General features: G+C 39.5%; 2 protein-coding genes across 3 annotated transcripts in view; one reads left to right on the top strand and one right to left on the bottom strand.

The window, feature by feature from the left end:
• Positions 1-686: 686 nt before the first annotated feature.
• On the bottom strand, positions 687-18,926 carry SLC39A6 (solute carrier family 39 member 6). 2 transcript variants are annotated; one of them, XM_010977455.3, is made up of 10 exons: positions 18,525-18,926; positions 16,128-16,862; positions 14,449-14,632; positions 13,425-13,594; positions 12,201-12,419; positions 8,023-8,128; positions 5,331-5,708; positions 4,064-4,144; positions 2,749-2,939; positions 687-1,946 (listed from the first exon to the last, which is right to left on the bottom strand). In XM_010977455.3, the coding sequence occupies exons 2-10, from the start codon at positions 16,851-16,853 to the stop codon at positions 1,794-1,796; spliced, it is 2,208 nt and encodes a 735-aa protein (XP_010975757.1). In that variant the 5' UTR covers positions 16,854-16,862; positions 18,525-18,926; the 3' UTR covers positions 687-1,793. The 2 variants fall into 2 exon arrangements, with proteins under 2 accessions (XP_010975757.1, XP_064337577.1); XM_064481507.1 differs by lacking the exon at positions 16,128-16,862.
• Positions 18,927-19,235: 309 nt separating this feature from the next.
• The window catches only part of ELP2 (elongator acetyltransferase complex subunit 2), a 32,241-nt gene continuing 23,867 nt past the window's right edge, over positions 19,236-27,609 (top strand). Inside the window, exons 1-3 of the mRNA XM_010977464.3 lie at positions 19,236-19,526; positions 21,596-21,674; positions 24,212-24,282. Coding sequence (XP_010975766.1) covers positions 19,389-19,526; positions 21,596-21,674; positions 24,212-24,282 — 288 coding nt within the window. The 5' untranslated portion in view covers positions 19,236-19,388. The remainder of the gene's footprint in view (positions 19,527-21,595; positions 21,675-24,211; positions 24,283-27,609) is intronic.

Raw genomic sequence — 27,609 nt, 5'->3', positions numbered from 1 at the left:
TCAACCATGGAAGTTTTAAAGGGAAAGCTTGAGCTTGGGGAATCCATCTCTTTTCTACAAGGCCTGCTCTTTGTCTCAAACCTCATCTTTCAAGGTTTTTCACTGATAATCAGCCCAGGCAAAGCATGGTCAGGGTCTTATGTTCTTGATATAGCTGACAAGAATGTGTAGGGAGTCTTAGGGTGTAAGGTAGATTGCCTTTCCCAGCATGGTTTTGTGCCAGGGTTACACTAACCTCAATTAACATGATCAATGTTCTTTCCTTCCTAATCCCAGAATCTACTCAGATAAACTAGGGGATTTATGTGTTGCTTTTTTTTTTTTTTTTTTAAAGCTAGGGACCGCTTGGAACAAGCTGAGAACCCATATTTTCTGAAGTCCACTTTGTGATAAATAATTAAAAAACCGAGTAAGAGCACCCAATACAATAATATAAATGAACTGGTAAGTACATATAATCTGAGTATACTTAAGAAAAGCAGACATCTCATATTCATAGAAACAGAAAGTAGAATGGTGGTTACCACGGGCTGTAGGAAAGAGGAAATGAAGAGTTGTTTAATGGGTATAATTTGTTTTTGGAGGTGAAAAAGTTCCAGAGATCAACTGCACAATACTTAAAATTACTGAACTGTACACTTAAAAATGGCCAAGGCGATTAAAAAAAAAGAAAAGAAAATCAGATATATCAAGCTGACATGGGGAATTTATTTCGTAGAAAAGCAACATCAAGAGAATGTCACACAACCCTAGTATGTCTAAAGTACTATATATAAAAATGACAGTTTGCTTATAACGACAACAATGAAGCACTGAAAGATACCAAAGTACTTTCTGAATCCAAGAAGTCATTTTATACCCAGTATGGTTTTCATGTCCTTATATATCTTGAAATTCTAATACACTGACATGAGGTAAACCAGATAACCAGAACATCCAATAATATAACTTTGGGTGATACACAACTTGGTGATATCCAAGTCTTGGCAATACAAAAACTTACTCAAACTCACCTGGTATATCTCCACATAAATATTTTAAAATTCCAAATTCTTGGTCAAGTGATAATATTTTGCTTGAATTCATTAAATATATTTAGATGTCTCTATTATATGAAGTTAAATGTACAACTAAATTAGTAAAAAGTGCTGTGGTTTTATGGCAACAGTAATACGCTAACAAAAATGATTATGAATGTACTCTGTATTAGTACTGCCTTTTTTTCATTTAAATTTAAATTTTCCCCTTCTATTTTATAACCAGTTTTGGGATTTATTTTTATAAGAAATCTATGTCTTCTCAATTCACACAGATTCTGCTCTCTTTCTCCTTATTTCTAAGCTTAAGTTCAGTTTAAGCTTTATTGGTATCTTAGGCTTCATGCGTATTCTTAATCCTAAATACCAGCAGTTCTTCAGAGGCCTAAAATCCAGCATGTGAATTATTGTATTAAATTAGTTCTAGAAAAAACATTAAAGACATCTTTTCCTGAAATATACAGAACATGTCATGCCAAATCTCTTGTTTATACAATAAACTGGTAATATTGGTAAATTGCACATACAGCTTATATTCCCAAAATAGAATAACTTAAATATTTAACGTACCTTTATGTTACCACCATAACTGACCTCATAGGCATAACAAATGGCAATATTCAATACAAAAATCACAAAATTCACAAACCTTAAATGCTACGTACCACAGCATACAAGCTCATCTCCCTATGACCTATTCAAACTATGGACAGCAAACTACAGCTTTCTTAAGCTACTCTAGCATTAATACCTTAATTAGAAATTTATACGAAACACAATTTTATGTTCAAATATGGAAATAAGCAACATAATTCCAAAACCCAAAAGTATTCCAGCATTCTGTAAAAAGAAATATCCCCAGCGGCTACATCCATGGTCACTAGCATCATTGTGCAGCATCTCAGGTACCTTAAAGAAAAAAAAAAAGAGCAACCTTTAAGTTTTTAGAACCATAGATCAGTTTTTAGAAGAATTTGCAGAACAGCATACAAGCTTTACATGTAGCTGGATATACTATGGGTCAATCCCCTAAAACATGACCACAAACATACTGACTCTGGCTAATAATGTCACACAGCATTTCATAGCAGTTTAATTAACAATGATTATTCATGCTCTGCTCAGCAAGTCAAAATTTATATTGGTCCAAGTTTGCTCCACTGTAAAACAGAGAGCTATACCAGTTCCTCTGCTTATTGCCCACATCTGGATATAACACAGGGCTCACTTGGAAGTTCAGAGATACAGAAACCTTATACCGTATGAAATATAATTTTAGCAGTTAAGATTCACTGAGATTGTTATGTGGACTTTGGTAACAAAAAGATATGACTCCTTTGTCCATTAATAAGGAAACTTTAAGCTTTCTGAAGTACACACAGTATGCGAACAGCATGTAGCTCGTACCAGGTTTCCTAAAAGTCTACAGATAATTCAATGCTTGATTACTAAGCTCTACTCTTAAAAATAGACACATCAAAAGGGATAAATATTTTTGTGTATCCTAATACACATTAGGTTAGACAAAAATGTGCTTGTAAGCAACAATCCAAAAAGATAAACTATAAAGGATCTATATTTTGTGTGCTACCTACAGAAACACTTCTCACTGCTATATTTAATCTACAGCTTTTTAAAAATGAGATTTCATTCAACATTTTCTCTATATCACTGTTAGCCAATTCTGTAATCTGACTTATTAAAAACTTACCATATCAACTAGAGCAACATACATGAATAAGCCAGCAGTAAGTGCAAATATCCACATAGAAACATTTTCAGCATAATGACCAATGAAAATTCCCGTTGCCATTCCAAGATATGCCAGCATGGCTGACAAAGCATTATAGAGAACAGCCTGCTTAACAGTCATGCCAGCCTTGAGTAAAACCGCAAAGTCACCTTTAACAGAAAAAAAAGGGGGAGGGGAGGAAGTAGTTGAAAAATCATTTTTAAGGCACGTACTCAAAAGACTTCCCAGATTTAAGAAATTCTCCAAATTTTTTTGAGGGAAAAATATATAAAGCAAAATTAAGAATTACCCAGGTCTAACAGTGTTAATCAGTGTAAATCATCCTAACAGCTTTATAAATTAAGGTATCTTTTATCCGAAGTTTTTCTTAAGGCTCCCACTTTGTCAATGAATGTCAGTAAATACCACGAATCTACTGTTGTGCTCCTGCGTGGTCTTCGAGGAGCTTTGAATTGGCCACAAAGAAGGAAGAGGCGAGCAGAGAACACATATGAAAAGATCAGCACATGATAAAGGTAATATGTAATTAAGAGCTGAAGAGTCTAATGTTCTGGTTATAAAAGGAGAAAAAAAGAAATTAAGACAAGAATAGTTAAGAGGGGCTTCATGGCGCTTGAAGGATCTAGAATGTGGAACACAGACCAGACGTTGAGGATTGTAAGCACAGAGCAGGAAGGTGGGAGGCCTTCTAAACGGCAGAACACATGCCAAAGAACAGAAGTGAAAATGGCATTACAGGTGTAATAAGGTGAACAAGAAAAACAAGGGCATGATCTGGGAACCAGAACAATTCTGGGAAAGTTTTAAGTCCTGGTGACAGAGAAAAAGAATATTCAAAACGCAATGCATCGGCTTCTCTTTTCTTTAGCGCCAATGAAATTCTCTTTGTCAATTTCTGTCAGTGGAAGATGATTTTTTTAGATTCCTGTGGTCTTATTCATATTGTGTGTATGAAGAAAACGATCACTGATGTCACCCGTACAGGAAGATATGCTGGTACAGGAAGATATCTGGTAGGGAAGAAGACAAGAAAAGGGACCCAGGCATCTCTTTGGCGACCCCACGCAGGCAATTGTGTAATCGTAATCATAGGGTTAGAATTATGGCTGGAAACAAACTTGTCCTCAGTAAGAAAAGAAAGCTAGCTAGGTTAGTAAACCTATGAAAAGGCATAAAAGTTATGAGGAAGCTCGCTGGAGCTATCATTAGCAAAAGCCGGTGACACTGAGACACTTTACCCGCCTGGAAAATACCATTTGTAGGGTTTGCTTACCTAATTCATGAGGCAACTCATGACAAAACACAGCAACAGAGGTACTCAAACCACTTGATAAACCTTCAGTAAAAGCAGCACCTGTGTAAGAATCACTACATTATTCTGTGGGTATTTTTTAATCTTATCAGCATACAAAATTAGGTAAAAGAATCAACTATATTCTGGTTGTGAGTAAACAGAACTTTCTCAACTGCTCTCGACCTTTTTCTTTAGTAATCTTAGATTACATTGCAACTAGGTTTAAATTTCCCAAAGGAGCACAAGCAGGTATGACTGAGAAGGGAAGGTTCCCCTATGCCTTAGAGTGATTAAATGATCTCATACAAACCTTAGAAGTAACTGCTACACTTAAAACACTTATTTAAAAATATAAAATAAACTGATTTTTTTTTTAAGGAAAAAAAAAACCAAAAACAAACCTCAGCAGTCAAATGTAATTAGACTTTTTTACATTCATTCTTTCACTGTCTCATAAGGAGGGTCTAAGACAAATAGTTCTCCCTGCTTTTAAAACCTAACACATTATACAACTGACTGCTTACAAACTGTGACTGAGCACTTGCACATCCTCCCTTGTCACTTTCGCCGCACACAGTACAGAGGAGGAAGAGCACCAGGCTCCCAGGGAGCCAAGGCTCAGGCTCATCTCAGCTGGGCTACAGCGCTACCCTCTCCCGCAAGCAGTTCACCTTGCCGGGCTTCGGCCGCCTAACCTGTAATTACTTCCATGGTTCCTCCTAGCACTAAGTTAGTATAATTTGTAAACATTCTATTATCTCCCAATTGTAGCATAACAATTTAATACCAAAAATTCTGTAATTCTTCTTTGGGTAGAGATTAGTAATTAAATTTGTCAGATAGATGAAGATTCTTTTAGTATAATAGAAAAGATTATGGAAAAGATTCTTTTACTTTAATAAATACTGTTTATATTGCAGATAAGAGAACTTAAATATATTTGGAGGGAAAAAAACTCACATGTGCTTCAAACACGTTAGAGCCTCATCTTTAAGATCTTGCAAATTAAAACAACTTTTGGTAGCTACAGTTTAGTAATGGGCCAAGCACAGTTTCAACCATTTTATCTGACCTGACATTTATCAAGTACTTTGTTGTCAAAACAGCAAAAGAAGAAATAACATTTTGATACTCTCAGAAGTTAATAGCCTTATCAAACCAACCTACTTTCTGTTAAAATAAGACTGGTAGTCTAATGTGACATTTTCAAAGTCAACCAACAAGGGACAAATATGTAGACATATACCAATGGCTAGGCCATCGCTGAAATTGTGCAGGCCATCCCCCATTATCACCATCCATGCCAACGTGGCGATGCCCGCATCCTTCAGCTCCTCCCGAGAGTAGCGCTGACTGTGACTGTGGGGGTGATGGTTCTGGTGGTGGTGGTGATGGAGAATATGATGGTAGTCGTGATGGTGATGAATGAGATCATCCGACTGGCCGAGAGTATCATGGAAATGCGAATGGCATTTATTCTTGCACCCTCTGGGCACGTATTCGTTGTAGACTTCCTGTGGATGAGCATGAGCTATCATGACTTCCTCTTCTTCCAAGATTGCTGGCTGTTGAGAATCAAAGTGGGAGGGCTCTTGTGAGTCGGCTCGCAAATAGCCTTCAGGTCCTAGGTGTAAAGATAAAGGACATCGGGACAAAGTCAAACAGCTATGGACACATCTCAAACATCCCCACTGACAACTAAAGTCAGCAAAAGATCTTAAAGCGTGGCGACTCTCTCACACATACCTGGCAGAACTAGACAGTACAGTATTGTTGATGAAAAATATCATAGATTTTAATTATTTTAGAAATTAAATGATCTCACATATTAAAAATGGATTTTAAATGTTAACTTTCAATAACTACCCCCAGATCCTCCCTTAACTTCTTCAGTCTCCCTATATTTTTAAAGATGACTTTTTTCCTGATCACAAAAGATGCTCATACCTATTTTAGAAAAAATATTTTATTTTAGATATTTAAAGTATTTTAGAAAAATATTTAAGAAAAATACTGAAAATAAGAAATAAAAAACATGCATAATCCTATCATCTAATTCCCTGCTTTTTGGAGGGCAAAATTCAAGGAAAAATAGAAGAACCTGAATTACCATCATCACCAAGAAACATTTATTATCTATCTGCGTAAAGACAAGTAAATTGCAACAATAAGATTTTGTCTTTTCTTTGTCCTGTACATGGGTATCAGCTTTCTTGGGCGCATTCCTGATACTAGTCCAATTCTAGAACAGCTACTTCCTTTCACTGTTACAGATTTCACCGGAGCCCCGATACAAAAGCTGAAGACAGAACAGACACAGGAAGACAAGTGAGAGTGTTTTATTTGCTCTGAACAGAAGAGCAGCATGCTGGAAGACAAAGGGTGGACAAGACACCTTACACACATGCAGAAGCAATGATAGTTTTTCTTCTTCCGCAATCAGCAACTATCTATTGAGTACCTACTCTGGTCCAGATACCGGGCCAGGCACTGGGACAGTGGAGCATGACAAAGTCCCTGCCTTCAAGAAGCTTATGTTCCTGAGGGAAGACAGCCACTTAACAAAGAAACAAATGTATAAATAAGGTAATCTACAGCATTGAAAAGCATGGGAAGAAAACAGAAAAGGGTTATATGAAGGAGAGTGACTGGGAGCCCTTTATATTGGGGTCTCAGTACAGAAGGCCTCTGAGAAGATATCTGAGTTGAGATCAGAACAATGGGGGGCTGGGGGGAGAGTATAGCTCAAGTGGTAGAGCGCATGCTTAGCATGCATAAGGTCCTGGGTTCAATCCCCAGTACCTCCGTTAAAAATAAATCTAATTACCTCCTCCACCCCACCAAAAATAAATAGATAAATAAAATAATACAATAATAATTTTTTTTAAAAAGAACAGAAGAAATTTACGTGAAGATGTGGGAGAAGAGCACTCCAAGCAGAGGAAACAGTGAGTGCCAGGCCCTGAGACAGACCTAGTGTTCTCACAGGATGCAAAGGAGGCCAGTGAGGCTAGACAGAATGAACCACTGGGGAGAGTAGAGGGCAGGACAAGACTTTGAAGGTCGTTGTGAGGTGTTTGGTTTAAAATTTTAATCTTAACCAAGTCTGCCCAACACAAAATGCCAAGCTAACAGTCAGGTTACAGGAAAAATAGTAACTTTACAGCAGAGAAACATGGTAGAATCAACCTTAGCCAAGTGATCAAAATGAACACCACCCATACGTGACAGAGCATCACGTCCAGTGACACACCAGGTCGCTGAAAAGGATACAGTACCATTTGTGTTCTTCCTGCCCAAACAGATCAACTTAATGAAAAAAATTAAACCCTAAATGAGGGGCAACTAGATGCAACATTTGATCCTGAATTGTACCCTGGATCAATTTTTTCCTTTTGGGGGTCGGTGGGGAGTATAAAGGAATAATTAAGACAATCTGAAAAACACAAAAAAGGTCTCTAGACCAGAAAATGGCATTGTACCGGCATTAATTTCCTGATATTGATAATGCAACTACAAGAGAATGGATGTTCGTTTTCTTAGGAAACATAAATTAAGCATTTAGGGGCCAAGCAGCATCATGTTTGTAACTTATTCTCAAATGGTTTAGAAAAAAAATGTGTGCGTATGTCTACAAGAGAAAGAATGATTAAGTGTAGGGAAAATAACTGGGGAATACAGGAAAGGGGCACAGGAATTTTTGGAACTTTTCCCTAAGTCTGTGTTTACCTCAAAATAAAAAATTATGGAAAAGAGATGTAAATACATATAGGAACAACCAACTCACTGGCAAATTAAAAAAAAAAAATACTAGTTTAAAAAAAAAAAAGGAGTGGAGGGGTGGGAGGATATGGTCCAATCTCTTCCAGACAGTCCACGCTGCCTGCAAATCACAGAGCAGTGAATTCCCTCCAACTCTCAGATTCATAAGGACTTACGATCATCTGCATCTACTTTCTCCTCATTTGTTGAAAGCTGAGATTCATACTTGGACAGCTGCTTCTTAATCTCAACATCATCATCACTTTCAGGTTTTTTCTGATTCTACAATAGCAAGGGAAAGCAATACTTTAAAATAGTTGGTTTACTTATGCACACCTCTTTAAATAAACAGTTAAGCAAAAGACTTCATAGAAAAAGACATCAGAGTAACAGAATAAACTTCATCCAAGGGCAGGGTCTGTACTTAACTTGCACAGCACTGAGTAGTTTGTTTTAGGAATGAACTGTCCAGAAAAGTTAAGAATTAATGCCTCAGTAATATGAAAGAAAAATTATACATCCATCTTTCTGAATGTTCCCTAGGTCCTATGGTCTAAATTTGGTCTTACATAAACAACACCGCCTCCCCTGGGGAGCTTGTGAGAAATGCACAATCTCAGGCCACATGCCAGACCTAATGAAATAGAATGTGGATTTTAACTAGGTCTCCAGACCCAGCTAGAGTCATTTCCCCCAGGCATTTAGTGATCTGCTAACCAATTCCCTGGTTTCTTCTATGCCTTTGGACACTGAAACTCATACTTTTTATTAACTTACAACTATACTGTGACACTGACATGTATGTTACTAAAACTAAAATACTTTTCCTGTAATAAAACACCAACAACAAGTTTTCTCTTTTTAAATAAATCTCTATTAGTTAGCCTTGAATTTATCACTGGGTTAACCATCTGAATTGGTATTGGTATTCAGATAGTTAACCCAGTGATATTGGGTTATTGTCCATATCTCTGAGCCCAAGGATAAAGTTCACTGTTTGAACAATGGTGCCTGTGTATTATTTAGTTATATAGAAGATAATATTCAGGATAATGAAAACTGTCACAAAAATAATAGATTTCTTATTGGCAATATTTTTGAATAAGACTTAAATGATCACCACCATAGATGGGATTTCATTCAAGCTTTAAAAGCATATAAAATACCTGTACATTCTTAGGTTATAAGAGTTTTTGAAGACAAGCACTGACAAATCTTTATACTAACACTTAGCATAGTGCTGCAGAGAAAGTACTTAAAAATTTGTGCAAATAAATGAACTAAGGGTATTTTAAATCACTTCAGTTGATGCTTTATTTCTTGTTGGGCAATGACCCTCTCTAGAACATACAGTTTGAAACCATTTCATTCATTCTGTATTAAGAGCCTATAACGTTCCCTAAGCTGAATGCTGGCAACACGTTGTAAAACAAGACACACAAAGTCCTTGTTCTTATGGAGCTTATCACCCGCAGGGAGGAGGCTGTACAAAGATAATGATTATTCAAGTCTTTGATGTCAATTTTCGATACATTTTACAAAGGAAAAACACAGAGGGCTATGAGTGTATGGTAACATGACCTAATGAAGCCCGAGGATGGGATTCCTTGAGGAAGTGATACTTATACTGAGACCTAAAGAGGAGCAGCGGTTTGCTGGAAAGGGCGGGAAGGGAGAGGGATGTGGGAGGGCCCGAAAGCAGGAAGGAGCCAGCTGCTTTCTAAACTGAAAGGAGTGCAATGTAGTGGGGGCCTACCAGGTCCGGGGGAGACCAGAGAACGCAAACCACGTGAAAAGTTGTGGACTTTGTCCTAAAAGCAAATGAGAAGCACTAAAGAAAGGACTTTAAGTAGCAGTGTCCAACCTCAACAGATTTTTGTTTAAACAAATCACTCTGCCTGCTCTTCTCTGGATTGGGAGAAGAAGACAACAAAATAATGTAGACAGGCCAGCTATAGGAAGCAACTGCTGTCACCCAGGTAGGAGATAAGCCTGGCGTGGGCCAGGATGACATCAAGGAAGACGGAGAGAACTGAAAAACCTCTGGGTATTTTTAATGAAACTAAGCTGGATATGAGGATGAGGGAGATTCACAGATGATTCTCAGGGTTCCAGCATGGGCAATAACAGTTACTGGCAGAAAGAAAGTTTGAGGTTGAACTATTATAAGGGTCTAACTATATTAAGTATGAGATATAAACCTAATCTGAATATAGATATTTCAGACTGACATATATTTGCAGGTTATCTAAAACTGGGATATACAGAAATTCCAGGGGTGCAGGACAGATGTCTTAAGGGAAATCCTAGGTAAAACGTTCCGTTACAGGTCTGAAGAACTCCCAATACTTACCATATAATGAATAGTTCTTTCCTTTCTGAGAACCAAATGAGATTAAAAACTGTTAAGTAACACTAAGATCTGGATGCCTCTGAAAAAAGATAAACTCAATATATTCTAAAAAGTAAGAGAAGATGTAATGTTTGCAAAACTCCTGTGGAAATCTTTGTCTAGAAATCATACTTACTTGCCATTTAATGTTTCTTATACATGCAACAAATATTTACCAATCCATCTATTATGTGCCAGACACTATTCTAGCCATTGGAGATAGAGCAGTAACTAAGACGGAGAGGTCCTAGAACTTACATATGAGTAGAAATTATTTTAGAACAGAGATTATTAAGCTTTTTTGACTACAATCTACAGAAATATACAAAATCTACTCTAACGTCACTGTTGCATTAAAAAGACTGGTCACAATGCAAGATTGATTTCACAACTCACAAGAGTCTGAAAAACATTGTTCTGTCTTGTAAAATTTGAAAATTAAATTGAAATTGGAATGCTAAATAAAATATGGCATTTGAAACAGAAACACAGTAAAACAAATAAACACAAACAACTCCCTGCTCCCCAAAACTTAAAAATGATCCTTTTTTTTTTTTTTTTTTTTTTTTTACAAAGGTAAGAACAATCCCAGAGAATGTAAAGATATATCCTTAAACCCATCCAAGTGAAGCAACAGGGACAATGGGAACATGGAAGATGACTTTCTGGATTAAGAATAAGTAAGCTATTGTTATTTCACTTCTCCCCTCAAAATTCAGGTCTTGTAAAGGTCCCAATTTTGCAATTTGAGATTTTAGTGAATGTAAAATCTATCAGGGCAAATATTCACAGGGTGGAGGAGGCTATTCTTCTGTCCATACACGCACTTGTTTCCCAGAGGGAGCACTGTGCTCAGTAAGAATCAACTATGTTAGTTTCCAAACCTCTTCCTGCCAACTATGGCTGTTACTGCAACTGCACAATTTAATTACATATTACCCAAACTATGAAATGACGGTGAGGATAGTTACTTCTATGAAAACTTAAGTTGACTGCTTTGGAAGGATTCAGAGGCAAGTTGCTTAAAGACTTTAAAAAGGCTATTAAATTACATAAGGCAACCGCTGTATAAAATCTTTTATATTTCCAAAATCTAGCTTCTGTACTCAAAATAGCTTTACAAGTGTGTAAACTCTTGCTCAATTTCAGAGAAACCAGAATTGGAAATTGAGATGAAGCAGCATGGCTGTAGAGAAAAAACTGATCACTCAGAACTCCAACTCAAAGGAAATCCTAGTCAACATCAAATGATCAGAAATATGAGTCCACAAACGTTTTAAGATAAACTGTCCAAGATGTGTACATGTTATTTTTAAGAGTCCCCATTAGGACAGTCTTTTGACTGACTTGCTCGGTCACATCAGATAGGAAGAGGCAGATAACCAAAGGCAACTCAAAAGATATTTTTACCAGAAACAGAGGGCCCACTGTTGAGCTTCATACTATTTTCTGAGTGGCAGTTTGCAAAGGACAAGTCTTTCAAACAAAATAGAATATTCAGCTACTGGGTGAGTAATTTAAAGTTAATCCATGATACTTTTTTCTTAAACCACTTTATTGAGGTATGACTGACATATAAAAAGCCGCACATATTTAATGTATACAACTCAACGAGTCTGGGGATAAGGGTACACCTATGAAACCACTGCCACCACCAATGCCATAATCATGACGCCTCTGGTCTTCAAGGCCCTGCGTGTGCCTTTTCGTCATTTATACAGATATTTATTCTTGCCTTTCTTACCCTCTTGTGACTTTGAGGGGAACACTGAGCATAGAGAACTCCAGGGTGATAAAGATACACAACTGTTCTCCATGAATGCCTCTGGGAGCAAAAAGACCCCGAACCTCCTCTCAAATGAAGATCGCACCCCCTGGACAAGCTCTGCCAACAGTTTAGTTCAAGTACTACTCTAAACAACTGCCCGATGTACAGTCAGGACTCGGTATACTTTTTCTTACCTTTTTTTTCTTATCTTTAAATTGCTTGATCAACGTGAGCACATGTTCAACAAGAAACATGAAATACAAGCCTCCCAGTGCTGTCAGACCTTTCCACGTGGAATCAAAATAGGAACTTTCTTCTATGTTTTGAGAAGAGAGATGGCTGAAAAGCGGCCCTCTCTTCATTTCCATCGCTTGCTCTTCATGGCTGTGACTATGGTGGTGACTTGCATGGGACTAAAGGCAAAATAATATGGACTTTATAAATTCATTAGTTCACACATGTCGGAAAAATTGGCTAAAATGATTAACATCAAATTTGAAATCATTCAGAATCAGGCAATTGATGTGACACTTCGGAATGAGGGGAAGTTTAGGGTATTAAAAATAAAGCGGCCAACAAGCAGCGGCGACCTAGAGCTTAAAGTATGTAATAACACTTAGTAGAGTGAATCTGTCTAGTGTAAAGACAGATTCATTCCCCAATGACCCTCATAATATATAGGCAGTGGGTATTTCCAATGTTTTTCCGTGGCCACAAATAACAGGCAACTGCCAGAATTAAGAGGTGTATAATGTCTACTGCTAATACTTCCAGCTGAAAGGCCCCTACCACAGCCATCAGTGTGCTTCCAGAAAGCCAGGCTGGGTGATAGGCCCTGGCGGCACCCGAGATCCAGGTGCAGTCGAGTGCAGCAGAACTTCTGCCACTGCATGCTGGGAACCAGGTGTGGTGCACACCAACACAGGTGAGACTGGGGGCCCACAGGGTATTACCCCCAACATCTGCTGCTCTGTGCCGCAGGTATTCCTGAACATCTGCCATCTGGTGGCTGAGGAGCTGTTTTTTGAGTACATAAAGAGTCACATTTTTTATTTCTGTGACAACTACACTAATATGTAAGCAGATAATTCACATTGTTGCAGTCTGCCACAGTACTAATATCTGAGTAGAATCTGTCTCCTTTTATTAACTGGGTCCCAAAAAGTTAAATAAAGCTGCATTTAGTAAATTCCCTTTAAAGAGAAAAGCAAAAAAAGAATGTGTATTAAGATCTAGCACAAAAATGAAGCTTTTATTTACCAAATGTATTTTAAAATCTACTCTTTGAAACCAAATTTCTAACCTTTTATATATATCAATACAAAGACTTCCAGTACAAACCAAAAATAAACACACACACGCATATTTAATATTGAATAATAATAAAACACACTAATAGGACAAATTACTGAACTTACATGTGGAAGAAGGTGTAAAAAAGCATCACCACTCAATGTTCCAACAGCCAATGCCACAAGGAAACTCAGGAGAAACTTGAAAAACACCCGATTCATGAGAGGTACTAAGATAACACCCAGCAAAGACAGGAAACTGATGATGGAAATGGCTATAAAGCCACCAACCCAAGCTGTCAAACAAAACAAAACAGAGCAAAAGAAAAAGCATACAGTTGATAAAACTTTAAAAGAGACTGTGGAGTCGCATAAAGCACCTTGTAAAAGCAAGGAAACTTTTACAAACAAAAGAAATACAAACTCAGTGAAACAGGACTGTGGTAACAGACCAAGAACCAAGAAACTGGATCAAATGAACAATCTGACTGAACCATCCAGGCAAAGGGCATAAAGCTAGTGGAAAATTCTTCAGCGGGGCCTAAAGGGAGGGGAAGACATGGTTACCAAGGATAAACTCTAGCTCACTTGGGAACTGAGTTTTCAGACTCCCATAACAGCTGAATTATGAGAGAGAAGAAAGCACTAGGGAAAAAAGGAAGGAAGGAAGAAGGAAGATAGGAGAAAAAAAGGAAACCAGAACTGAATAGTATCTTCAATAAACAAAGCAATCATTTCATTATAGTTTTTGAGCAATGCAACTCTACACTATAGCAGGGCATGTCTAGTCTCATTTATGAATAATATACCAGAATTAGACTCCTAAACAGCAGATTAACTCTGACCTTTCTCCAAACAGGGTAACGACATATAAAGAGCCCAAATTTTGAATGATCCTGACACATCCTGTGGGAGGACCTCACATAATTTACAATCTAAGTTTCATTTTCTGGTTTTTGTTTGTTTTGTTGTTGTTTTTTTTTTTTAAGGGTAAGGCTAACACACTTGCTTTCTTCACATTCAAGGCAGAGATCAAAATGATACATTTGGAATTATGCTGGAAAATGAATAGGTTGATGTGAATATAAGGAAATGTACAATATAAATGTATCTCTTGGAAACGATTTTTATGTAAAAAAGGCAATTTTACCTATTTGTAAAGAATTGCTCTTTGGAGGGATCTCGGCTTTCTTTTCACTCGTCGTATGAATCAGACATGATCTAGCATCAATCTGATTGATGATGGCTGGGCAGAGATAGTTGAACTCGGTTGCATTCAGTGGAACATGGATGCCCATGCCATGAGAGGTAAGCAGCTTTGACGCGTTGAAACACTGAGGAAAATGAAGCAATGAAGTCACTAAAAGGCATTCCCATTAGAGAATCCAAAACAGTTTTTTGATGATGCAACACCCTTTCCTTACTGAAGCTACTTCTTTATTTTTTTAAGTTAAGGTGAATCAAAACCAACTTTTGTTTTGAGTACTCTGGAGCTTGCCTCAAGCTACCTGGAGATTCTATGTCACACGAGTGGCATCCTGTCGCTTCACGAGTGGCATCCCGTCGCTTCTGCCTATTCTTGGGAGAAGCAGTCCCATCACTAGTCACCTTGGGAGAAAGCCTCAAGTGGAAAAGGCTGGAGGGTGAACGGCCTTTCACAAGCCTGTTAACTCACTGTGTAAACCTTTTAAGGAAATGAGCTTTAATTTTGAGATGGGGTTAATTAGAGATTGAGAAATACGTTGTTTTAGTATTAACGCTATCCTACCTGGCCTAGACAAGCCCAAGACACGTCACTCTGCCAGCAATGACTGTACTTGCAAAAACTTAGCTCAGTTCTGTCTACAGACCTAGCAAAATAATGCTCTACAAGAGAACATTAAGTTATGTAGATTACTCCTGTGGAGGGCAAGGCTGGTTAATAAAACAAACCTGTACTGGCAGGCAGCTGTTTCAACAGTTTAATGAGACAACAGCCTTAGTTTGAAGAGACTCTCCTCCGGGTAATCTAAGCTCCTCTTCTCGCCAAAAAATTGGCGGTAGCACCTATTTCTTATCTTATGTAAAGTTAAACTCCCACACTTCCTGGCCAGTACTGCTCAGAACAAACTTTATCACTAGTGTCACTATGGGAATGACCACGAGTACGATTATCCCAGATTTACTACGGTCATGTGATGGTTTGAATGAAGTACTTAAGTTCTGCCTATTAACATAAACCAACGACTTCCTTGTTCTTGGTATCTCTCAGACAAGGCAAACCGTGTACAGTCTGGAAGTCTAATTCTAGAAAAAAACCACATTAACTCAGAGCCTCACTGCCCAATTTTTTTTTACTTGTCTAGCACATCACTCTTGGTAGCAGCTCCAATTTCAATCACCCCACAAACCACAGCGATCTCTCTGCAAAGGAGGTAAAGCTGCTTTTCTTGCATTCTTCAGCCCTTTCAGCCACACCTTTCCCCAAACCATGAATTCTAACTCCTGCTTGTTTGACTTTCTGTTTTTTATTAGTAGTATTCATCTTTAAAGATTTTCTACAAAAATAACTTTGATATCTGCTTTCTATACTTTTTTTGAATTCTATATTAGAAAAACAGTTTTAGCAGGTGGCACTATTCTTACCAAAGAACTACCCCCAAGTTTTGTGTCAGGAATGTTTACAACACCGTATGGACACTCTGAGGTAAGTGCCTTGCTGAGAAAGAAATTTCCTTCTCAATGAAGTCACCATTTTATTTTCACTTTAAACTCCTTACAACTGAGATAGAATGGCAATGACAGCACAGACAAGCAGGCATACTGATTAAAATAAAATACTCATCTTACCTCCTGAGTATTTTCGTTTGTGCTTCTGGAATACATAAAGCCTTTCCTGGGCTCACTCACAGATTCATTTGTTTTCCTACTAGGCAGCCAGCTCACCCGGCTCTTTTCTGTGATACTGGGTGGAGTGGAACTGTTCACATCTTTGGGGAGAAGTTTTCCATGTTTTGGAGTTTCTACCGTCTCTAGAAAGTGAGTTCCTTCAGAGACAGCATTATATACAGTTGAGGTCACTTCACTAGCACCAACACCATCCTTGATTAAAACATTCCTTCTACTATTGGTATGTTCTGATCGGTGAGATCCTTTTCCCTGGCTGTTTCTAGGATCTTTACTTGAACTATCAGAGTCATGGTCGGGGCAAAGAGTTTTCCGATTATTTTTACTGGAAGCAGCATGGTTATGGTGAGAGTGGTGCTCACGGTCAGAGTGATGCTCGTGGTCATGGTGAATATGGATTCTTTTAATCTTATCTATGCCTATATTCTGAAGCAATTTTCTGAACCCTTCAACTGACAAGGAATTGTTTTCTCCATAGCGATGGAAAAGCTGCTGTAGATGATGTTGTTGTGTGGTAATGGCCAAGTCAACATTAATGCCAGATTCCCAATTCGGAATAATTTTCTCAGTGGCCTGAGGGAAAGCAGTGGCTGGTCCTACTTCATGAAGGGGATGTGTGACTGACAGGGTGACGGTCAGGATCAAGATTACAGATAAATTCCTCGCCATTGTACTTTCCTAAAGAAGACAAAAAAAAAAAAATCCTTGTCTTCACTTACAAAACAAATTGAATTCGAAATCTCATGCCAAAAACTGATGTCTAATCAAATGATCAAGTTTTACAGAGCATCATCCAATGTGACCAGTATAGTGCTAGGTACTGTGAAAATACAGAGAACTGGAGACCTAGGCTCTCTATCCCTGCATTGTTAAAACACGTGAAACTACTGGAGAGCAGTTGAGCGCTAGGACTCTGTGATTAGCACTGTAAAAGCAGCAGTAATTCCAGGGCTGGAGGGATCCATGTGGTCACAGCCATACTAGCAACTTACTGTGTTTAGAACAATTCGAAACAAAACGTAACTACCTCCACCACCACCATCATTTCACAGAACAATCTTTTAACGTCAAAAAAGATAGAAACAAGCAATCTCAGAATAAGTCATAACAAATTTTTTTTCTTAAACTATATACAAATCAATTTAAGGCTTCTTTCTCTCAATTTCAATCCTCAAAGGTACCCGATTTTGTCAGTTTCTTATGCATCCCTGGTGCATACTTCAGGTTGATGTTTGCATCAACCACACAAAAGGGATCTTTTTTCCCCCACTCAACAAGACATCTTTCCATGTCAGTACATATAAAGCGAACTCATTCTTTTGAACAACCGCACAGTAACAGTTCTTAAAGTCAAAATTTTTTACCATATGGCTCTTATGCTGCTATAGACTAATGAAGTTTTTATCATAGTCTATCACACATTCAAATAAGTGTTTGGAACCAAAGTCCTATGCTCTGAAGAGGAGTTAAGAATCCAGCTGAGCCTTGAAAAGCAGAATTCAGTGAAGCAGAGGAAGGTATAGTCCAGATGAGCAGATAGCCCAATATCTCAGGACCCAGCCAGCAGACAGATGTCCAAAACCAATGGTGGGTGGTGACCGTGACCAAACTCCCCTGCCTCTAGTGAAAGGGGCAGAGGTCAGGCTCTGGAGTGAGACAAGGGCGAGGGGCAACCCAGCTCTACCACTTTCTGCTGTTCTTCCTTGGATTAGGCAAAGCTGGTAAAACCTATTTTATAGGGTATCAGGAAAACCACATGAACGGATGTATGTGGAAGTGCTCCACACACTATCAGCAATGTTGCACAACTGCTGATCATACTGTGGAAAATGTAAGTACATACTACTACCACAGGGCTAGACTCCTAAAAGAACAATCCTCGGGGTGGGAAGTTTTAATAGGCATTAGAGAACCATTTAGAAATCATTCGCCGAAGAGGGACAAGGAGCAGGGTATGTGGGGACAACCACAGACGAAAGGCTCGGGGGAAGCTCCATGCCTTTCTCCAGGAAGGATGCTTAAGGCGATCCCGGACCTTCCAGCGGATCTCCTTCCCTGCGAGACCGCGTGTGTTGGAGAAAAGGAAGTCGAAAGAGCCTGGAGAAAGGGGAGAGTGAATAAAACGGGAAAGAGAGGACACAAAACTGCTTCTAAGGGCTTCTTATTTTTAAACATGACAGTACCTTCTCCGAAAATGAGACGAACAGGACAAACCGTTTCCTTAGAAAGTCCGCCGTTGGACCCCGAAGCCCATCTGTACACCCCAAACTGGGAAGTCTGGCCTCCACGGCCCGCGGGGCTCCCCTCTCCGCCCGCCACTCCCGGACCCGCGGGACTCACCTCTCTGCGGCCTCGGCCCGGTCCCACGCGCCGGTTCAGTTCCCGCGGGCGATCCGAAGGGCTCAGAACCGGCCCGTGCTTCTCTCCCTAGAAACCTCTACAGAGCACGGAGAAGCGGCGGTCTCATCTGCTCGCCTGCCCCTCGGTCGGGGTACCGCCACGCAGCCACCGGGAAGCCGCGCCTCACGCGCCCTTGCCTCCCGGCACCAGGAGGACAATTACTAATTACCGCCGCGCGCAGCGCGCCGCCGGGAACCACCGCCTCCGCCGGCCATGACTGCGGGGCATGCGCAGTGCGGCGCGACCCCGTCCTGGGTAGGCGGATCCGCGCGTCCGCCTGTTCGCCGGCGCCGCGGCAGGGGCGGGGCGGAGACACGGTCCCGGCGGGCTGTAAGCGCCGAGACTAATTGGGTGCCCCTTCCTCGAGCCCTTCCACGGCCCTGCCTCTCTGAGGCCCAAGGCTCGCTATTCAAGGCTCTCCGTCGGGCCGGCCCTGTTCCCTGCTGGGAGCCGGCCGTGAGGGACAGCGAGACGTTCCTGACGCTGCCCCGGCACACGAGCCCCGGGTTTTTGTGGAGGTTGTTGAGCTGTTCCGGTAGGGTCTTCGAGCCTGGGACGGGACGTGCTTGTGCCCTGGGTCACGAGACAGGAGACGAACGCCGGTAGACGCAGCCGGGAACTCGAGACCATTCGGGCCGCGGAGCAGGGCGGGCCCGGCGGGGCGGGGCGGGGCAGAGGCCGTCACGCCCCCGGTCGCCTCGGAAACGCGGTGTGGATACGCCAGCGGGAGAAGCGGCCGGCGAGCAGTTCCGCTCCGAGGGCGGAAGTGCGCGCCAGGGTTTCTGCCGCTGACCAGCCAGCAGCATGGTGGCTCCCGTACTGGAGACATCTCACGTGTTTTGCTGCCCGAACCGGGTGCGGGGAGCCCTGAGCTGGAGCTCCGGGCCCGGAGGACTTCTGGCCTTCGGCACGTCCTGTTCCGTGGTGCTCTATGACCCTCAGGTAATGGAGGTGGCCATTCGCCCGACCCCGTGTGCTTCTGGGGCCGAATCTGCTGGGTGCGCTCCGGGAGCACTATAGACGCTGTTCCGGTGCGTGGAGACCCGCTGTGCGGTCGGGTCCGCTTCAGGGTGGGTGTCTGTGCGAGGAGTCTCGCTCTGGCACACGGGACTGTCCTCTCGCGGCTTCGGGCCCTGCGTCAGCCTGGGGTCGCCTTGTCCTCCCAGTGGCCTGTTAGCTCCAGGTGGAAACTCATATGATGACAACCGTTTCTGAAGCCTTCTGTGGGAATTGTAGAATCAGCTTGGGTTTTAAAAGATTTGCAGTTTAGGTATGGGTTAAAGCCATCACACAGATGCTATCTCATTTCTCTATTTCCTTCATTGCTATTTAATAAACTTGTCTTGAATTTCAAAGAAATATTACTTGTATTTTAACTCCGGAAAGGGACATTTTAAAGAAAGTGCCGTTGGGGCAAAGGTCTTAGGGGATGAGGATTCTAAGCAGTAAATATGAGGCAGGACTTACCCATTCCCCCAGCTGTACCCAATCGATTATTTTCTTGGCCCTTTCCCTGCTAAACTTCTCAAGTGACTAGTTTCTGCATCCGTCCCAGAGTTCATTATGACCCCATTACCACTGGCTAATTTTGGGTAATACAGTTAATGTTGCCTTTCAAAAGGAGTGTCAGTATAAAAAGTAAAGTGCTGGAAATTAAAATACAGTGCAGGAGATAGCTATATGTGTTTCTTGTTGTACTGCTTTATTAATTTGATTAAAAATTCCATCATCTTCATACCCTTTGCAGATTCAAACTTATAAATTAAATAGTGGTATTCCTTTCTCCTATCTTGAGCTTGCTTGCCTCCGAATTTTTGTTTCTTGTTATTGCCTTGCACTCTTAACAGGTAAGAGATAACACTTAAAACGAATGCTAAACTTTATAGTGGCCATTAACCAAGGACTGACTCAGCTGTAGAAGCCTGTCTTTCTGCAGCTGTTTAGGTTTAGTGGAATTGTGCCCATGCCTTCTATCACATTTTTATTTTTAATGATAACCTGGTGGCCAGCTTAGAGGATTTTAACATCAAAAAAAGAAGTGTATGGAGCCTAAAAAGTATGCACTTTGTTTTGTTTAATATTTGTCATGTGGACATTTAATTAAGTGTAGGAAAAAGAGCATGTCAAATGCTAAAATAAAATTTTGGAGATATCCATTGAGCAAACTCGAGGATCCTTTATGGGCTAGCCTTGGACTGGGTGGTGATGACACAGATAATGGGTAATAACTCCTGCAATTGGGAGACAATGAACTACTTCAAATTGTTTCCCAGACTCAGGTAACCCGTATGTGAAATATATTGATTTATGCACATTAACCTCTGTATGTGAATTCCAGTTCACATGTAAGCAGATGTGAAGCTCTTTGTTATCAACAGAGAAAGGGGCTGTAAAGAGGAGGGCTCGGTAGGCATGGAGTCTTCAGCAGTTGGGGATATAAGGAAAGCCCAAATGTGGAGTGATGTTGGTGAAAGCTATAATCTGAGGGTCTGCTAGGAACCTGGCCGGAGACCCTGAAAGGGATCTAATGTCTGAGGATCTTAGTAGTTGTGACCTGGTGAGTTTGTGCCCTTAAAGCTGAAGAACTCAACACCAGATCAGCCATGGCACGCTAAGTGAGCCATGAATTTTTATCTATTTCCTTTATTGAAGGTTGGTTTTTTTTTTGTCAACAAAATGCTCAAAATTGGTGCAAGCATGGTAGAAATAGGCCCTGAGACCTGTGGGAGCACAGGTCCTTGTCTAGTTTGGGATTTCAAGAAGGCTTCCCAGATGAGAAGAGGGTAGTGGTAAGTGAATGTGGAGTGAGGGGAAAAGGGCAGGAATGAATTAAAGTGAATGGATGACTTGAGCCATGGTTAAAAGTTTATGAATTAAGGAAGGTAGTTCTGTTTGAAGTAATCCTAAACTTTTTATCAGCGTCAAGATCACTGAAATCTGATTTTTGTTAATTTATTAATTCCTCTGTAGGATAAATTTGAGTTAACTAACTGGTGTCTTCTTCTCTAAAGAAAAGGGTTGTTATTACCAACCTGAATGGGCACACTGCTCGAGTCAATTGCGTACAGTGGATTTATAAACAGGATGGTTGTAAGTATTAATTGGACTTCTCTTAATTTAGGGTTAGCTTACCTGATATTATGCAACTGGAAAACAGAAAAATGGTATGACCAATGATATATCTGACCCACACTTTTACTTATAGCAGCTGAAGCATGGAAACACAGCAGTGCTTAGGCTGAGAGTAGAGGCAGGCCCTGACTGAGGCCACTATTGCCCACAGTTTTTGATCAAAAGCATGTAAGCAGGGGCTGTGTTGGAGTTCAGGCTAGGATTCAGAAGATTTGGCTTGTAGGTCTGTTTTTGCCACAGACAAGCTATAGTTTTTTTGTTTGTTTTTTTTTTTTAAGGCGGGACATTACATCTGTTTTGACCCCAGTTTGCATCTTAGTAACATTTAGAAAAGTAAAGGCTTGGGCTGAATCAGGGGACCCTAAGATTCATGACACCTGTGAGGTCAAAATTATTTTCAGAATAATACTAAGAAGGTATTCCTAGTTTTTATAATCATTCTGTCACAAGTATATAGTGCCATTTTCTGGTGACTACATGACTTGTGATATTGCAACAGATTTAACACAGAAGCAGATAGGAAAATCCAGCTAAATTCTAGTATGTCTGTTAAAGAGATTTGCAGAAATAAGAAACAGTGCCTTTCTTACTAATTTTTTGTTTTGGAAAATACAGGGTTCTCCCCTCCCCCCATAAAAGTGTTATTTATGTTAACATGTAATGGGGTTTATTGTTTTTAAGTAAACTAATAAGTATTTTTCAAATTTCTCAGTTTTAATTTCTAATGTGGTTAATCTTGGTACATATAGCCTATGTAAACAAAAGGTCTCTGGGGTTTTAAAAAAAAATTTAAGATTGTAAAAGAGTTCTGATATTAAAAAATTGGAGAATTGCTAGACTAGATTGTCTCCAGGTCTCTTCTGTTTCTAAGATTCTGTGGCTCTAGAATTTTTAATTAACATCTCTTTTAGGTGGGCTTCTAAAATCCAATGGAATTTTCCCAAATGTCTTAAATATACCTACTATAGTATTCTTATGCACTCTGCATTAATTTTATTTTTTTATTCCACAAATATGTATGGAGAGCATTCTGGGCCAGGCACAAACGCAGAATTTCCTGAATTCTGTGAAATTCGTACCATTTACTATGATTTTATCTGTGACATTAAAAAAAAGTTTTAATCTACTTATTTCAGCTAGTAGTGCAAGAATGACATTAGGTCAGTAAAAACCATTAAATAGTATAAAGAATAGCTGTCAGTGCAGGTATTAAAACAATTGCAATTATATTAATTGCCATGAAATGTCATCAAAGACTACATGGATCTCAATATAGGGATTGGTTATAAAATATTAATTTGGGCTTGTATATTTTATCTTCCCATTAAAAGTAAGGTTACATAAAATGAATTGCTTGTGTATCACTGTAATCTCTAACCATTATGATTGATTTTCTCAGAATTGGACTTTCCTGTCAGGTAATTCAGGTATTCTTTCTAGGGCATGTATCACTGATATAAAATTTAAATAATACCATTTCATATTTTTAAAATGTCTGATTCTTAACACGTTACCTTCATGCACCTTAAGAGTAATTGTCAATTATGTGGTTAGGTAAGTGACTTAATTTCTATGACATATGAAGAAATTAAAACCCAAGATCACAGCTGGCTGGCAGCAGGGTTAGGACATAAATCTGCGACTTCCGAGTACAAATCTAATGTTCTTTAGGCAATCCCCCAGCTGCTTTGCCTTAGGCCAGAAGAAACAAATAAATGGAAAATCCAAACCTAAGTTATTGGTTATATGATTTTCCCTGTTTTGGTTCTTAATCCTTTTCTTCTGTCATCAACAGGAAGTTGTAAATGTTTGAAAAGAGCTATTCTGAAATATATATCAGATCTCAAAAATACGTGCTGTACTTGGTAGGAGCAGCTGACTGTAATGTCTCCTATATGTTATTTCTGCCAAAAGTGTTTAGCCTGAATCTTACGAGGAAACAACCAGACCTACCCAAATTGAGGAACATTCTGCAAAACAACTGGCCTGGACTCTCATTGTCACACAAAAAAAAGAAGGGACTGGGAAACTATTCAAGATTAAAGGAGACGGAAAAGATGTGACAACCAAATGTGCAAAGTGTGGTCCTTAGATTCTGAGCTTAAAAAAGTTATAAAACATATTACTGGGGTATAATCTGGGGAAATTTTAATATCGCTTATGTATTATATAACAACACTACATCAATGTTTAAATTCTTGAATCCATCCAATAATTGTATTATGGTAATACAGGAGAATGTTCCAACTCTTGGGGAAAGTATGATAAAATATTTGTGAATCGGAAATCATGTCTCCAACTTATTTTTAAATGGTTTGTCAAAAATAAAAAAGGGGGTGTGTATACATAGAGCAAGATATTAAGCTGATATGATGAAATCTTAACAGTTGGTGAATCTACGTAACGGTATGAGTTTTATCTTTTCTATAGCTTTGAAATTTTTCAAAATAGCTGGGAAGAAAATAAAAATGTTTACTGAGATAATTTTTTTTCAGCTCCTTCTACTGAGTTAGTTTCTGGAGGATCTGATAATAAAGTGATTCACTGGGAAACAGAGAATAATCAGGTGGGTAGACAATGTTTATGATCATAAGAAATGACTTATATTTACTTTTATTTCCCTTTTTTTTTTTGCCCTAATTTCTACCATATTCTTCCTTTATGAAGTTTCCTCATTCTTGTTTATCAGTAATTCAGATCCTGCATCTTCATACTTCGCAGGCCCTGTACCCTTCCCTCTGGTTCCTGCTTCCCATATTCATATGCTGTCAGTCATTTCTGAATTTCCCATCATTTAGAATAATTTTCAAACTGCTCTTAATGTGGGCTGTTTGTTTTCATTGATAGCAAAAACTAACATTGTTGTGTGCATAGGACAGCAGTTGCCATGTGGATATAGATTTACATAATTCTAAGTGATGTTATAATATGCAGTACAGGGGTGTGTATGGACCTCTATGGATGGACAATCTAATGGTTGTTTCTAGTCGAAAGCAAAGATTAATGATGTAAAATTAGTGCATTGGGTATTTGAGCATCTGCCATGCGAAAGATGTGGATGAAGCCGAATCCTGTTCATGAATCATGTACATAGATTTGAAGACAAAATGCACTAGAATTACTAAAATACAAAGGTGGCTCCATGGGTGGGTGTTTCCACTTGCTGTACCACATGCACACGGCTGTGCAAGTTCGGTGGACATTTAAGAGGCAGCCTTTAAGGTGGGTCTTATAGTGTGAGATGATTTTCCTTAGGAGGAATTAAAAGAGGGAAGATTCCGGGTAGGAAAAATGCATGAATCAAAGCTCAGGTAGGAAAGGAGACCACTTGCTTAGGAGTATCCAGTTTTAATCAAAGCCTAAGATGTCTTTAGTGCAGGGCTTTCCAGAGCTTGTTCAGAGAATTATTCATCTCTCAGTTCTGTGAAAAAGGAGTCTGTGGCCAATCAAATTTGGGAAACATTGCATATCATATACATCTCTTAGAGACCACAGTGCATGTGAGCATAGTGAAGGCTTTGAAAAGTCCCACTATGGACAAACCTGCTTATCTTTGCTGAACTAGTATTTTCCAAACTTACTTCATGTCTGATTTTTTTTTTCCCCTTTAAATCTCTTGGCATCCTTTGCAACTTTGAGGAACACAGTTTTGGAAGTGTTTCTAGGTAATGCGTTATAAGCAGTAATGCTAGAGAAGTTTTACTCTTCTTACATAGAATAGTATAGAGTAGGAGAAAATCATGACATTTGAATACTAGCTTCAAGGTTTGTTCTTTATTAGCAGACATTCAGAAGTCACTGAGGATTTCTAAGCAGTGGGCTGTGAATATCAAAAGAAGATTAATCTGACAGGAGTGTGCCAAATTAGGATAGGAAAAAATAAGAAGGAAGGGCTATGGGATGTATTTTTGAAGGAAAAATGATGTTGGCATTGACTAGATTGTTTTCAAAGGAGTGGGGAGCTGGTGGGTAGAGGAGTGAGAGCTGGTGGGTAGAGGAGTGAGAAATCAAAAACAGTGGGGTTCTGTCTCAGGGCCCTGGGAGGAGGATGCTGCTCCAATGCAAAATAGGCAAGTAGCAGGGAGGATGTGGAATTCAGTTGTAGACATGTCATTCGAGTTACTGGCAGACACCAAAGCTTGTCCCAGAGAGAGGGAGCAGGCGTGGAGGTGGGGATTTTTGAGTCACCTAGACTTAATGAGAGCTCCAAAAGGGAATGGAGCAAACCAGCTCCTGTTTGGACTTATTTTGGCAGAGGAATCCGGAGAGTGATTTGTGATCTTGTTGAGACTTTCAAGACTCTTTCCTCCCTGCTGCCCCAAGCTTCTGTCAGTAGAGAGGATTGCAGGCTGAGTATCTGATGGCAGACGGCAAACTTAGTGCCGGACCAGAAAGGAGAATGTGAGGCCAAATGGGGAGGAGGAGAAGAGGAGGATGAAAGACATCAGAGGATTTGGGGGAAGGGGCCACACACTATAACCTTAGAGGCTTAGTTTCCTTCCATGCACACCGGTGCTCACTACATCTTGACTTCTGATAAAAGGAAATAATTCTAAGCCAGTATAATGAGAGATTTGAGTCTTTGAATGGTGGACGTTGTTTTCTAAAAAGCCTGTGAACTGGAGAGATTTGTTTCGTTTCAGCTTTTGAGATTCTCTGATGGTTGAAATACAACCTTGCATAAAGATGTGAGTTTTTTTCATAGATTTAATTTTTTGGGGTAATGATACAGACTCATTAAAGTTTGAATACAGAAAGAAGGAAAAAGATACAAAGTGTCAAGCTAACATTCTAATGAACATTATTCCAAATCTCTAGTTATGTGTGTATAATTTTAGATGAAAATGATTTTATTATACTTGAATTCTAAAAAGTATTTTTTTCAGAGACGCCAAAGGTTAATGATAACAGGAAGTTAGTCCCTTATACATAGCTGTTAATTACCTTCTTGAGTGGCAGAGTTCTGCTTTAAGTAATTGGGAAAACAACTGTGGAGACATTTAAGCGACACCTCTATTTCAGCAGGCAGCAATTTACAGAAGATACCTCTCAAAGGAAGTGGTAAACTCTCACACATTTGGATCTCAAAAAATAGACCCCAAATAGCAAAAATGATGTCACAGGGAATAATCTTGCATGGCAAGCAGGAAGACTTGATAAACAGATGGGATTTCCCAGTTTCTGCCATCTTTCCATTTTTGTAGCTCTGATTCAGGCAAGTGTGAGTGGATTCTAAAGATACTTGGTTAAAGTTTAGTGGAGAATAGAATATTTACTCAGTCCCAAAGTATAATCTCACGTATTACCACCACCAAAAAAAAAAAATTAACTTCATAGTGAAAAAAAACATGGCAGACACTACCTTTACTAAGATATCAAGGCTAATTTCACTAGAAGTAGAACAAACTGACATTGTGTTGCTCCTGATGTGATGCATGTATGTAGGGATGTTGTCAAAATGTATACCCTGAATCTGTTCATGAAGAAACAGACTAACCTGAGAGGAGCAGCAATCCACAAAGCTGGCCTGTATTCTTCAAGAATGTCCATGTTGTGGATGTCTTTCCATGATAATAAACGTGCATTTATCTACATTATCCTTTTTCTTGGCTTAGAATATATGTCTACAGTTTTTTAATCAGTTTCCTATTCATACTTTTTAGATTGATGGCAGTTTTTCTAAAGAGTGTGTGGTGAATATCCTTCTGCATTTGTCTTTTATCATGCGCTACACTAGTGCTGCTCTCCGAGTAGATTCTCAGATGTGAGATTGCTGTGTCACAGGGTGTGCACATTGTGTGTGTTCATACTATCAGGCCAGCTTCTCACAAGTTTACGTTCTTCTCAGCTGAGAGAACTTATTTCCGGGTCAGGCATTTTAACAGTACCTTTA

The sequence above is a fragment of the Camelus dromedarius genome, chromosome 32 (genome assembly GCF_036321535.1).
Source record: "Camelus dromedarius isolate mCamDro1 chromosome 32, mCamDro1.pat, whole genome shotgun sequence".
Taxonomy (NCBI): Eukaryota; Metazoa; Chordata; class Mammalia; order Artiodactyla; family Camelidae; genus Camelus; species Camelus dromedarius.
The sequence above is the reverse complement of the archived record's forward strand: the minus strand, read 5'-3'. Positions and strand labels throughout refer to the sequence as shown.

Excerpts from the sequence above, each read along its gene's own strand:
- SLC39A6 (XM_010977455.3), bottom strand. The coding sequence starts at position 16,853 with ATGGCGAGGAATTTATCTGTAATCTTGATCCTGACCGTCACCCTGTCA. Across the intron at positions 13,595-14,448 it reads GAGCAATTCTTTACAAATAG|CTTGGGTTGGTGGCTTTATA; the intron begins GTAAAATTGCCT and ends TTTGTTTGACAG. Across the intron at positions 4,145-5,330 it reads CAGCGATGGCCTAGCCATTG|GTGCTGCTTTTACTGAAGGT; the intron begins GTATATGTCTAC and ends ATTCTTACACAG.